Source organism: Globicephala melas, chromosome 2 (assembly GCF_963455315.2).
Source record: "Globicephala melas chromosome 2, mGloMel1.2, whole genome shotgun sequence".
NCBI classification, from domain to species: domain Eukaryota; kingdom Metazoa; phylum Chordata; class Mammalia; order Artiodactyla; family Delphinidae; genus Globicephala; species Globicephala melas.
The window spans coordinates 15,497,515-15,512,981 of record NC_083315.2 but is presented as its reverse complement, the minus strand read 5'-3'; the positions used below and the strand labels follow the sequence as shown (position 1 = coordinate 15,512,981).

The following is a 15,467-nucleotide window of genomic DNA, read 5'->3' as shown; positions in this document are numbered from 1 at the left end:
GAGAGAGGATTTGGAAAGACTGATAACATTTTCAAGACGCTGTCAAGAATGATCAAGAGAAATCGAGAAGACAAAATATCGAATTAATTTAACATATATTTACTGAAAAGGTATATGTCAAGCAGTGTTTGAGACATCTAGTGTACATCCATAAATGAAACAGACAAAAATCATATTACCCATTCCCCTGTGTTAAACAGAAAATATTCTCTCTTCTTCTACACACACACACACACACACACACATACACACACACACACAGAATATCCATGTGTGTGTGTATGTATATTACAGAGTTTGTCAGAAGTTGATAAGTGATACATTTTCTATGAGAAAATATAGAGTAAATTAAAGGAGATGAAAAATGGAGAGAGAGAAAATAGCAATGTTAGGGAGCTTGATGAGGATAGGCCTGATGAAAGATATTTAAACAATTTTTTTCATTTTACTTATTTATTCCCCCCCCCAGTTTTACTGAGATATGATTAACATACAGCCCTGTATAAGTTTAAGGTATACATCATTGTGACTTATTTATATTGTGAAATGATTACCACAGTAAGTTTAGTGGTAATCCATTGACATCCATTTTCTCATATAGGTACAAAAAAATAAAAAGAGGAAAAAAATGTTTTTTCCCTTGAAATGAGGACTCTTAGGATCTAATCTCTTTCAAATATACCATACAACAGTGCTAACTATAGTCATCGTGTTGTACATTACAGCCCTAGTACTTATTTATCTTGTAACTGGAAGTGTGTACCTTTGGACTCCCTTCATCTAATTCCCCCTCCTGGGCAGATTCTTGAAGGAGATCTGGGACTTAGCCAATACTTGTTGTTTTCTTTTCTTTTTTTTTTTTTTTTAAATTATAGCCATCTTAGTGTGTATGAAGTAGAATCTCATTGTGGTTTTGATTTGTCCTTCCCTAATGACTACAACGTTAATCATCTTTTCTTGTGCTTATTGGCCATTTGTGTATGTTCTTTGGAGAACTGTCAAAGTACTTTGTGCTTTTCTTTACAGAATTGTGTGTTTTTTATTGTAGAGTTGTAAGAGTTATTTATATATTCTGGATATTAAGCCCTTATCATATGTATGATTTGCAAATATCTTCTCTCATTCTGGAGGCTGCCTTTTAAATTTTTCAATAGAATTTATTTTTTAAAGGAGTTGTAGGTTCACAGCAAAACTTAATCCCCATACATGCACAGCCGCGCCCCCCCCAGACTATCATGTCCCCCACCAGAGTGGTGATTTGTTACACGGGAGATGTCATTATCACCAGTCCATAGTTTACGTTAGGGTTCCCTCTTGGTGAAAGAGCACGTGATTAACAATAAATCAAACTCTTATACTCAGTTACTTATAGTAACCTTGCTAAAGTCATTACAAATATTTTTAAACACATTTTTTCCTATTGGATGAATGTTTCTAAAAATATCATTTTTTAATGTTACATCAATGTGCAATTTAACACTGCTGAAAAGTTATCTAAACTCAGTTACTCAAATCTTGGTCTAGAGACAAACAGCATTTTTGTCGGAAGTCAGGCCCCACCCCAGACTTAATCGTAAACTGCATTTTAACAAGTATATGTGCACTAAAATTTGAGAGGCACTCATCTAAACAATACAAACATTTGAAAAAGTTTTCTGGTGAGAAGGAAGAGCTATTATTTTATTCTTTGTTTCCTTATTGACATATACAAATATATCAGGATTTTAATAGGGGCAATAATTAGCTTTTTAAGTATTAAAAATGATTCTGTGTATATTTTCTTAATGAATTTAATTGAACCATTTATAGTTAAGTCAAGATTTAATGCCTACGTATGTATTTAATTGCCTGATATAATTTATTGGCGATTTTAAGAAGTTTTAAAGAATGAACGTTCATGCATTTATTCAGCAAATATTTACTGAGCATCTACTATGTGCGAGGGTTCTAGTTACTAAGAATAATGCTGTGAACAGTACAGACAAATTTCCTGCTCTCATGGAGCTTGCTTTATGTTTGGTGGTAGTGGAAGGGGACACAGACAAAACAGAGTAAGTAAAATAACACAGCATATTTCATAATGACAAGTGCTCTGGCAAAAAGTAAAATAGGGAAAAGTGAGAAAGAAGATGCTTGGAGTGGTGGTTATAGTTTTAAATAGGGCCATCGGAAAAGTTCTCACTGAGAAATTGACATTTAAGTAAAGATAGAAGGGGATATGGGGATATATGCATACATATAGCTGATTCACTTTGTTATACAGCAGAAACTAACACAACATTGTAAAGCAATTATACTCCAATAAAGATGTTAAAAAACAAACAAACAAAAAAGATGGAACAAATAATGGATTTGAGCCAAGTGATATTTGATGTATTTGAATGAATTTTTAAAAAATTCAAAAACATTTAAAAAGTCAGCAATAGTTAAAACACGGTCCTTTCTATATTATCACCACATCACTAACAATTTCCTTTGATTTCTATGAATGTATAACTGTAATTCCCCTAAATAGTTATCCTTCAGGACATATTTGAGTTGACTCATTTACATCATGACTACCCTTTCTCATTTGTTATAGCAGAATTTTCTCTGTTTCAAGTAAACTGATGAATTTTGGGGGGCGAAGGGGCTATTGTTTGATGCTATGATATATATGTGACTTTTTACTCACAGCAAGGTTATATTATAGCTGTTACTTCTACACCATATCCAGTGCTCCATCTAAAATTTTTTAGCATATCAGAATTTGTGCTCAGTTGTGGCAAAAAATGAATTTAAAGGTGTAGAGTGCCTCTGTGGGACTCTACTGGCACCAGTGTACACCATCCTGGCCTAGCCTTGCATACTGGACATTTATTTATTTGGTTAAACATTGGGCATCTCTAATATAAGTGGCCCTGGAGCAAAAACAAAGAAAAATAAGATATTACCTGAAGAATTGTGGAGCTTCTTGTCTAGCTAGAGAAATAGGTACATAAACATTCACCTTGCGAATGGGAGTTAGAATAAGTACAAAGCACTTTTGGATGGGTGAGGGAAAAGTAATTTAGTTAGGGTATTTAAATACTAATCCCAACATGGATTTTTACATCACCTTGAAAACAGCTAGTGTATTTTCAGAGACTTTATTAATCATGCACTATGAATAGCTTTTGTTTTCTTTGGGAGATTATGTTCAAAAGTAGGTCAGGTATCATAAGGTTAATAAACCAGGCTTCCTGTGAAGGATCTGCTGTCTTAAGCGTCAGGAATTCATTATTTGCAGGCTGTAGCCTAGTGACTGAGGTTTAGAAAGCTTTCACTGTCTTTCCAAGATTATCAACACTGATCCCTTTCTCATGAACTCAGTGTTGTAAAGTGACACGCATTAGGGTAATATTTTCAGAATTATGAAATCAGGTAGTCATCACTGAAGAAAAAATTATGACAATTTTTGAAAACCTGGTATTATAAATAGGATTTTTCCAAATTACCCAGAAACTCTTTTTTTTACATGGAATTAAGTATACTCCTTATAGAACAATTGTTCTGTGAAACAGTTTGGAAAGTATTATTTACAGAATTTATTATTACTTCATAGAATAAGGCAATACAAAGGAAATCACTGTATCACAATTTCCTGATGATGTCACCGAATAATAATTGGCACATGACATTAATTTTTTGAATTTTGAAATAATTGTGGGTTCATAGGAAGTTACAAAGATAGTACAGAGAAATTCTGTGTACCCTTCATGTAGCTTCCCTCAGTGGTTACATTTTATAGTATAGTATAATATCAAAACCAGGAAACAATATGGTTCAATGTATGTGTATAGTTCTATGGCATTTTATTATATGTGAAAACTCATGTAATCATCACACTACAATCAAATATCCTGTCTCCACCAAAATCTCCCCTGAGCTATTCCTTTATAATTACATTTATTCTCACCATCCCTAACCTTGGGAAACCACTATTTTGTTCTCCATCCCTATAGTTCGTAATATTGAGAAAGTTATATAAATATGTAAATGCAGTTTGTGACCTTTTGAGACTGTCTTTTTTTCATTCAGCATAATCTCCTTGAGAGCCATCCAAGTTGATGTGTGTGTAAATCATTTGTTCCTTTTTATTGCTGACTCATGTTCCATGGCATGGATGTAACAGACCATAGTACTATTTTCCAGAGCGGTTATGCCATTTTACGTTACCACCAACAATGTGTGAGAGATCCAGTTTGTCCACATCCTTGTGAGCATTTGGTATTGTAGCTATTTTATCTTTATTATTGCTCTTCTTATAGGTATAGGTTAATATCTCGTCAGGGTCTTAATTTGCGTTTTCCCTGATAGTTAGTGGTGTTGAACATCTTATCATGTGTTTCTTTGTTATCTGTATATCCTCTTTGGTGAAATGTTTCTTCATGTCTTCTGCCCATTTTCTAATCAGAAGTTTTCAAACTGTTGAGTTTTGAGAGTTCTTCATATATTATAGATATAAGTCCTTCGGCAGATGTGTGAGTGACAAATGTTCTCTCATAGGATTTAGATTATCTTAACATTCTCTTTACAGGGAAAGAGTAATTTTGATGAAGTCCAGTTTATTGATCATTCCTTTTAGGGATCATGCTTTTGATATCACGGTCAAAAACACTTCACTGAGGTCTAGGTCCCAGATTTTCTTCTATTTTTCCTTCTAAAAGTTGCATAGTATTATATTTAAGTGTATGCTCCATTTTGTTAATTTTTGTTTAAGTTATGAGGTTTGGGTCATTTTTTTTTTTTTTTTTTGGTCAATAGTTATCCAGTTGCTTCATCACCGTTAACAAAGCTGTCCTCCCTTCATTTAACTGCATCTGCATCTTTGTCAAATGTTAGTTGGTTGTGCTTGTGTGAAGCTGTTTTGGGTTCTGTTCCATTGATCCAAGTGTCTGTTCCTTCATCGGTACCACACAGTCTTGAAAATTAAAGCTTTATAATAAATCTTAAAATTAGGTAGAGAGAGTCCTTCTAGTTTATTTTTCTTTTTCAACTATATAGCCTTAGTTATTCAGGTTCCTTTGGCTTTGCTTTCACTTTAAAAAAATATCATCGCTATATCTACCAAAAAAGTGATGTAACTTTGACAAGAATTTTATTAAATACATATATCAGTTTGGGAGAAATAACATCTTTAATAGGATGTCTTCCAATCCATGAGCAGTTTGTCTCTCCATTGTTTAGACTTTGATTTCTTTTCACCTGTGTTTTGTAGTTTTTGGCTTACAAGTCCTGTACATATTTTATAAGATTTACACCTAAGTATTTCATTTTTTAAGGGATTATAAATGATATTATATTTTAAATTTTGGTTTCTACATATTCAATGATGATATATAAAAACACAATTAATTATATATGTAGATCATGTGTTCTGCAACCTTGCTGAGTCATGTATTCTCAAATTTTTATAATACATTCCTTAGGTTTTCTATGTTGACAGCCATGTCATCTGAAAATTGGGACAGTTTTATGTCTTCCTTTCTGATCTGTGTGCCTTAAAGTTTTGGTAGAAATCTCCAATGAGACTATCGGAGCCTGGATATTTCTTTTTCAGGAATTTTAAAATTATGAGTTCCATTTCCTTAAAAGTTATAAAGCTGCTCAAATCATTTTGTGTTTGTTCTTTGCAAGGAATAGGTCCATTTCATAGAAGTTGTCAATTTAGTGCATTAGAGTTATTAATAGTAATCTTATATCATCCTTTTAATATCCATAGGGTCTATTATATCCCGTTTCATTCCTGTCATAGGTAATCTGTGTTTTCTCTTTTCTTTGACATTCATTTGAGACTGAAAATACTAATTCATTAAGAAGAAAAATCTAGAAATAGATCTAGCTACTAACCTTTTTATAAATACAATATAAACAACTTGTCAAAATATGATATAAAGTTCAAGTTATTGAACCATAAAATCAAAGAATCATAGAGTTGGAGAGAAAAAAAGAAGTTACTCCATGCTCTTTGAAACAGGGATCTAACACTAAGACTTCTGTGAAGGATTCACTTTTGCTCAGTTACAATTGATCGTAAATTTTTTATCTATATCCTAGCACTTATCACAGTCTATTAATATATGAGAGAACGCCACTAAGACATGTTTATTGATGAATCACATCTACTGAATTGCTATTGATTGAATTGGTAACTGAGTCACCAACCAATCAAAGAATCATTTCTGTAACTTCTCTGATCTGGCAGACAATGGAGGTGGGAAAGGAAAAATAACCTGATTGCTGTTTGAACACTTTCATAGGAGAGAATACTCTGTCTCACATAAAAAGCCTTTTCAACTGTCAGGCACCCCTTGATATAATGATTTTCCTAATATTGAATCTACATTTCCATCTTTTTTCAGTATGAGTTTTTGATGATAATATTTCTTACTACTTGTAGTTCTTCATAATAATACAACTTTAAGATTTAGAAACAGGTACCATTGATTCTGCACGTTTTTTCACATTCCCCTTTCTCATGTTCATAGTTATGATGTCAATATATATATTCTTAGAATCCTTTAGTAGCATTTTATATGCACAGTTCAAGGCCTCTATTATCTAGTATCCCTCTCATTGGATGGTTTAAATTCTCAAAGTTTCCCATAAACATGGGAATTAAATATTCATCAAATACCACAGTACTCTAATTATGAGTAAATTATCACAATATTGTGTCATTTTTTGCATAAGATAACATTCACACATCTTAAGAATTTTAATACTTTAGTTTTTATTTCTTTAGTTAGCCTTGTGTTGATTATATCTATGAAGAATGAATAGGGAGTTGGTTAAATAAAGAATAGTAAAGAAGGTTCCAGATGATAGGAATTGCAAAGGGTGGTAGCAAAAATCCACTGCGCCACCAGGGAAGCCCCAGCCAATATTTTATAATAACTATAAATGGAGTATAACTTAAAAATTGTGAATCACTATATTTTACACCTATACACTCTTTTACAGAAACTATATATCAATTTAAAAAATAAGTAAAAATTTTATATGAAATGAATAAATGAATAGAATGATATCTTTTAAAAATTTGATGGTAGGATCTTAAAAGGCATTAGGTTGTGTTCTTTCAAAATTATGTCTGTTTTAAATGAAACATTTTTATACTTATAAAGATATTGATCGATGGAAAAATTATAGCATTTGGAAGGGAGAAACTGGTTTGATTGATGATACAGCTGTAGACGAAGGGATCATTTTCTTCCTGACGGCACACCTGTCTGGCACGGGCATTAATTGCTCCATGAAATGCCAGGAATTGGCATCTGCACAGAAGACTATTTGCTACTTGTCTCGCATGGCACCTGTGGGAAATAGTAGAAAATGAAATTATAAGTTGCTCCCTCTTACCATAGTGATGTGTAATTCAAACCACTTAGGCCCTGCTTGCTGTGTTTTCCTCCACTGGTATTTTAGAATTAAACTTTCCAAGGAAATATATCTTCAAAACTATAGTAAATATCAAAAGCAAAAATATGGTTTACACTATAGAGATTCATATAGCAGTATTTGTATGATTTTTTTTTAACAAATCTGTTTTTCAGCAACACACATCATTTCCTATACAAATGGCCTTTCTAGATGCTGGTCTATATGGAAATCTGGTCCTCATGGGCTGCTAAGTTTTCCAACATAAGGGCAACTGAATTAGTTACTTCATTTTATATTCTTAACCAAGATAAGAGTTCAGATTATAAACAAGATGGTGAGTTGGGGTTCATTATTATTTTAGTGAGATTTACTTCCCAGTCCTTTGAGAGGATACTTAGGAGAACTTTAGCATTCTGAACTAAAAGAGGCTGTAGGAATTACAGTCTATTTTAGGACAGAGTAAATTTTCAAAAGAAGTTTCAAATGTAATTTAGAAACTGAATTAACAATTGAATAGAAAATAGGACCCAACTACATGTTGTCTACAAGAAACCCACTTTGAATATAAAGATATTTATAGGTTAAAGGTAAACGTATGCAGAAATATATACCATGCTTACATGAATGGAAAGAAAGCAGGAACAGCTATTTTAATTTCAGACAGAACAGACTTCAAAGCAATGAACATTATCAGGGATAAATAAGGGCATTACACAACAGTAAAGAGGTCACTTTTCTAAGAAGACATGACAATCCCTAATGTGTATGTACCTAACAACAGAATGTCAACCTGTGTGACATAAAAAACTTCTAGAACTGCAAAGAAAAGAGATGAATCCACTATCATAGTTGGAGATTTTCACACCCCTCTATCAGAAATGGATAGATCCAGCAAGCAGAAAATCAATAAGGGCATAGTTGGACTTAGAATTCTTACTATCCTGGAAATGGAAGAAAAACTTAAGCAACGTTAATAATAAAATATTTTTAAAATACCTGGGAGATAGTTGATATTTAATGTAACTCAATATATTTAATTTCTGCAACTTATTATAATAAATTAAATCATTACAGTTTTAACCTTTTCTGTTTCACAATTTTCTTATCTCTAAAATAAGTCTATGTTTTAAAAAATAATTACAATGATTAATAACTTTTGCTTTAGGAAGTATTTCCCAGCTAAACTGTGTTGCAGAATAATAAACGTCCTAAATTGCCTACCAAGATCTGAGAAGCAGAGATGAGAAGAGAGAAGAAATAAATTACATTGACCAAATAGGTGTTTGCAGGAGGAAATGTGTGTAATGCTGGAATATTTTCTCATGGATTTTGACACAGGGACCAGACTATTGAAGAAACAAACTTAAATGAGCCATGGAAATAGCTGTGTGTAACAAACTAAACTATTCTATTTTAATGTTGCAGTCAGGATAATATTGTAAGGTTTCTAACATTACATGATGTGGCAGGATTACTGCAATTTTTTCAATTTTTTTAATTGAAGTATTGTTGATTTACAATGTTGTGTTAATTACTGCTGTACAGCAAAGTGATTCCATTATACATATATATACATTCTTTTTTATATTCTTTTCCATTATAGTTTATCACAGGATATTGAATATAGTTCTCTGTGCTATAGAGTAGGACCTTGTTTATCCCTTCTATATATAAAAGCTACATAAGGGCTTCCCTGGTGGCGCAGTGGTTGAGAGTCTGCCTGCCGATGCAGGGAACACGGGTTCGTGCCCCGGTCCAGGAAGATCTCGCATGCCATGGAGCAGCTAGGCCCGTGAGCCATGGCCGCTGAGCCTGCGCGTCCGGAGCCTGTGCTCTGCAACGGGAGAGGCCACAACAGTGAGAGGCCCGCGTACCGCAAAAAAAAAAAAAAAAAAAAAGCTACATAAGATTACTGTATTTTTTTTCTTTTTTAAAAGTTCATTTATTTATTCAGCAAATTGAGCAATTATTTGCCAGGCACTGGGAATATAACAACAAAACTGAGCAAATTCTCTCCTTCATAACACATGCATTCTGATGAGTGAGGAGTGGGGGAAGACAAAAAATAAGTCGGTAAAACATATAATGTGTTAGAAAAGTGCCCAAAATAAAAATAAACAGTGAAGCAGGACAGAGTTGAGGATAGGAGATTTTACGTACACTGATAAATAAGGACCCACTGAGAAGGTGATGCTCAAATACAGATCTGATAGAAGTGAGTGGACAGGCCATTTGGGAAAGAATCCAGGCAGAGAGAGTAGCAAGTTCAAAGATCCTGAAACATGAGTGTGTTTAATAAGATTACTGTAATTTGTGATTGCATGCTTTATCTACTAATTTCCTTTTTCTCTCCACCATAAATTGGAAAATGTTTTCCAGGTACCTCCAGTGGCTGCTGTGATTTTGAGTTTGATCTTTGTGCCTGGGAGCAGGAACAGGATGATGACTTTGACTGGACTCTGAAGGCTAGCGGCATCCCTGCCTCAGGCACACAGCCGGCTGCTGATCACACCTTGCGAAATTCATCTGGTCATTACATCTTTATAAAGAGCTTGTTCCCGCAGCAGCCCATGAGAGCAGCCAGAATTTCAAGCCCAGTCATAAGCAGAAGAAGCAAAAACTGCAAGGTATGGGGAAAAAAACAGAAATATTATGAACAACTTCTGATGGAGTTAAGTACAGAAAATGAAACGGCCAGCACCAGACCAACAAATGAGTTTGAACGTATTCAACTTGGAATATGTGAGGGAGGTAGAAAGTGAAGTAAGGGTGAAAGGGAAGGACCATTAGAGCTGTTGGAAGAATTTATCCTGTGGATAAGTTCCATAGATAAGGAATTTTGGAAACCATTGGAAAATGTCATGCTTATTATCCATAACCACGGGTAGAACAAAAGAAGTGAAATATCAGTTGTGTCCACTCAGGGAACTTGGTACTTATTGGAATTATGGGAATTTCACCATAAGAAAGAGAATTGGACAATGAGAAATAGTATAAAGTTAAGTATTTCCAAGAACTAATATGCGTCATAGTTGGCACCATGATAAAATGGTTGAAGACGTCTTCATGGAAAAGGAAAGACTGAAATTGACCCTTTAAAAAGTAGAATTTCTAGGGGCAGGAAGAAAAAATGGTTTGGCCATTATGCTGTGGAAATTTGAAGAAAACATAAGAGTGTTTAAAGTATAAATAGAGTTGTATGGATCTTCGTATGATGACTATGCATTTGCAAGGACCTTCACTATTTATTGTTTGCATGATTGTCTATTTTTATTCCCCAAAGGATTTGAGTCAGCTAGGCTAGGGGCTAAAGTTATCTTTACATATAAATTAAGCACTCAGAGATGACTTCACAGAATCTTGCTTATAAGAGATTAATGCGTGAATACATTTGCCATTTATTTATATTTACAGCAAGAAATGCAATCTCCATAAGCTCTGAACACATGTATTCTGACTGGTGTATTCCCCAATGTCTGAACACTGAAAGGAAAACAAATTATATTCAGAAAGTTGCTAGCCAATCAAAGAAACAGGCTGGGAGACAATAACATGATTTAAACCTTTATTCTCTTCAAATTGTATTATTCTTGTGTACCTGTCTCCTCAATAGACAGCCCTAACCCCAGAAGGGGACATATTAAATCTTTGCTCGAAGGCTCCCCAGCTGTACCTGTACTTATCACAGATGTTTGTTCCTCTGTTTTATACTGACCATCCTTTACATCCTACCATTTCCCCAGTCTTAAGACATGTTAAACCTTTAGTTTGTGTTAGGAGCTTTCCTGTGTCATCTTAAATTGATTTCATAGTTTAATTCTCAGGGAATAATCACATATCTCTTCTCTCTTCAGGCAAATTTCATAGATTTTCTGCAAGAAAGTGACACTCTCAGAGTTTTAAAGACGTAACTCAGCAGTCCAGAATGGATGTAATGAATCATACACAATTATATTAAACTTTATTTAATCAGTTTGGCAAACACTGAGTTTTAGAAAAGCAAAAAAGTCAAACTGAAATTGTATATATTTCATGTTTAATTTTTAATCAGCTTTTAAGACTAGAACTAATTTACAAATTTCAGAATATGGGTATATAGATTTATAGATATAGACTCAACATATATAAAATCTGGTATGCTGGGGTTTATTTTCAAGAAAATATTGAGTAATTTGAAAGACATCAAAAACAGACTCCCTAGCTTTTCTTTTCAGACTTCCTCTAAGAATGTTCAAAAGATTTTTTTTTTCATACTGTAGTTACTAAGGATCTCATTCATCTCTATTTTTCCCTGGTCCCAGCACTATAGTTCCCACTGTTTTAAACACCTGTGTGAGAATAATGAAGTATGCCTAGGAGAAATGTCAAAAAATTAATGATGAATGGTTCATTTTATGAATATTTATGATATAGATTGAATACAAAGAAGTAAGGAAAGGTCATGCTGGGAATGATTGGGTCTCTCATATATAAACATTTGTTTATCAGCTAAGCAGTGTGCCCTTCCATAATTTCATGAAAATCCTTTCTGTCACTTGACCTTGTGGAAAACTTCAGGGAGAAAAAATCGAATTGGAGATTTTTCTTCCTTTTGAGGGATGGTTGAGAGGTATGAAGGGATGCAGACATAGATTGATGAGGGTAGAGATCAAAACTCTGAGTAACTGAAATTTCCGGTGAAAATGCCTCCTTAGAAGAATTTAATACTTAAGAGATTTTCATTCACTCATGTTGCCCTGTGATTAGGTTACATTGTCATCAAGTGTTCTCTGTAGAAATGGAGTATTTAGATGCTTGTTTGCATGTTGACCCAATGGCATCATTCAGAAAATGGCCTCAAGAAGATAAGGAAGTATTTACTCTGACATAAAACATATGGCTTATGCTTTCTGTGCAAATAAGAAGACAAAACAAGGGAGAATACTGGGAAGACCACACCTATGACTGCAAGGGCTCCAGACAGACGTGCTATGCCTGTTGGGTAGTTTCCTCTCTTGCCTATTGATGCTGCTCAAGTGGCTGACCTCAGACTCTTTGTCTTTCTCACTTTGTGACACTCAGGTTTGACCAGTCCTCCCCAAACAAGCCAAAGTGGTCATAGAGCTCATGTTTTCCAACAGTAATGGATTAATCAATAGAAGAAACATTTTTGGATCATAGAATAATACCTGAAATTCAGGTATTATTCATCAGCTAGGAAATTTGCATAGAGTTATTTACATGGCTTAGCTCTTCTTGGTGCTCTTTGAAGTATGCATTGCATATATTGTCTAATCACATTCTTTACCCTTTAAACACATTCATTTTTCTTTCTCTAGAATATAATATCCATGAGTGCTAGTCTTTCCAAAATGTGATTTTCCTGTGTGAAGATCACCCACCATTACTCTTTTCCCTCATTCATAAAAAAGACAAGACAAAAGCTTAAAAACACTCTCAGTCCCTGTTGTTCCTAACTCATATTCTTCTTCCTCCTAGAATGTCCCCTGACTTTCTCCATCTGCGTAACAATCACTAAAAATCTGGTAAACTACATCTTTGAAACATTGAAATGTTAATCCCTGGAAATACTTACATTAATTTTTACTTGGGGGTACAACTCTCAAGTCTGCTCTTCTAAAGCGTTTCAAGTAAAATTTAGAAATCGCTATTCTGGTGGTTTGCTATGTATAGTACAGCCCTGAGGATCTTGTAGAACTGAAAATGTGTTTCAAGTGCAAGGATGTGGTAGAATAAGCAATAAAGTACTCTGCTATTTTGAAGAAAATGATTTAAGTTTCATGAGATTAGAAATGATTTTCTTTAGTACCTGATATTTCTTAATCATGAAAAGTCTTTCTATATAATACATCACTTTTTAATGATATTTTTATTCCTTTGACAGTGGATCTTAAGAGTTTGTGGAGGAATCCTACTTTTATAAGTCACAGAAAGGAAGTGAACTCTGCTCATTTTTCAACTAAGTTTCTATTTGATCCTTATTGTACTATTTTCCATGTTTTGCAACATATGATTTAAGGCTGGCCTAACTTCATTCATTGGTAGAGCACTCACAGAGCAGTAGAACATACAGATCTAATTTTCCTTCAGGAATCTGTTAAGAAAGGAGAGGACAATATGATATAATTGAAAATAAGGTGAAATTAATTGTACTAATTATATATAATATTCTGATTCTTGGTTACAGATAATTTTTCATTATCACATGTATGGACATGGCATTGGAGCGCTCACTTTGATCCAGGTGTCAGTCTCAAACCAAACGAAGGTCCTACTTAACCTCACTGTAGAACAAGGCAATTTCTGGCAGCGGGAAGAATTATCCCTGTCTGGTGATGAGGACTTCCAACTCAAATTTGAAGGCAGAGTTGGGAAAGGCCACCATGGAGATATTGCACTGGATGACATTGTGCTTACAAAGAACTGTCTATCATTCCATCACTCCATGAAAGAAGAACTCAAAGTGCCTCTTCCAGCAGGTACATTTTAATTTGTTTCTGTGGTGCTTTTGCAGAGTGGTAGGTGGGAAGGAAGGAAATGGAAAAGAAGTGACATAAACACCTAGTAAATCATTGTTTTCATAAAGAAAAATCGTTTTGAACCTAAAATGTTATCTTTCAAGGCTTTACTCATAAACTTGTCTTCCAACATTTCTCCAAGCTTTGGTATATTTACCCGTTCCCCAGTTCCTAGTTTAGTCAATTTCTTCTTAGATCAATAAACTAAGACTCCTTTGTTTTCAGTCTGATTCATAATTCAGTTCTTAGTAAATATTGATTCACTCTTAATACAATATAAGAACATCAAGAACAGACTTACTCAATTTTAATTAGATGTTACTGTGATTATGTTATTTACTTTATTCTTTTTAGACCAATACTTTATTCATTTGAATGTTGAGTTTATATATTTAAATAGTTTAGATGATTGAATATGTCCATCCATTCACCTAAAAATTTAGGGGTAATTTGTCTAAATAATTAGATTATTGGTAGATGTCCAATATTATACATACAGTGACAGTATTGTAAGAAGTGGAAATAGCAAGTAGCATTAATTCATATAAAATATTAGAGGATGAGATGAAAATGCAGTATATAGTGTTACAATGACAAAAGAACAAATTTGGGGACTTCCCTGGAGGTCCAGTGGTTAAGACTCTGCACTCTCAATGTAGGGGCCATGGGTTCAATCCCTGGCCTGGAAACTAAGCTCCCACATGCTGCATGGTGTGGCAAAAAACAAATTTTATCAGTTGATAATATGGCATATATTAATATTTAAACCATGAGTTTGGAGTAGAAAATAAAAGTGCCATTCATTCTGTATATAAATTATATCTTGTAACTAACAAAAACAGAAGTGCTTTAAGAAGAATGACCTAATTTGTTTGTACTGATTTTTAACATGGTGGGTGGAATGGGGAACACTGCCATTTCTGCCATAACTTCCTCATACATTTTAAAGGGAGTGTTTTAATTTGGTTAAGAGTAGGTTTCTAGATAAATATTTTCCCATTGACACATAGTTAAGCCAGGCTCCTTGCCTGATGTTTCCAGCACTATATGGAATAGTACAGAGGAAAAGAAACATTTCAAGACTCTGTTGAGGGGTAAGTATACTTATGTGAATTTAATGTAAAAGAATTTCAGATACCTCAGACTAATCTACTTTCTTTTTCTTTTTTAACATCTTTATTGGAGTATAATTGCTGTACAATGTTGTGTTAGTTTCTGCTGTATAACAAAGTGAATCAGTTATATGCAAACGTATATCCCCATATCCCCTCCCTTTTGAGTCTCCCTCCCACCCTCCTTATCCCACCCCTCTAGGTGGTCACAAAGCACTGAACTGATCTCCCTGTGCTATGCAGCTGCTTCCCACTAGTTATCTATTTTACATTTGGTAATGTATATAGGTCAGTGTCGCTCTTTCACTTCGTACCAGCTTACCTTCCCCCACCCCGTGTCCTCAAGTCCAGTCTCCGTATCTGTGTCTTTATTCCAGAACTGCCCCTGGGTTCATCAGAACCATTTTTTAAAACTCCATATATATGTGTTAGC

At 34.1% G+C, this 15,467-nt stretch overlaps 1 protein-coding gene across 1 annotated transcript in view; it reads left to right on the top strand.

Annotated features, from left to right (window-relative positions):
- MALRD1 (MAM and LDL receptor class A domain containing 1) overlaps positions 1-15,467 on the top strand; it is a 584,500-nt gene that overhangs the window by 242,153 nt on the left and 326,880 nt on the right. Inside the window, exons 26-27 of the mRNA XM_060293508.1 lie at positions 9,784-10,031; positions 13,592-13,883. Coding sequence (XP_060149491.1) covers positions 9,784-10,031; positions 13,592-13,883 — 540 coding nt within the window. The remainder of the gene's footprint in view (positions 1-9,783; positions 10,032-13,591; positions 13,884-15,467) is intronic.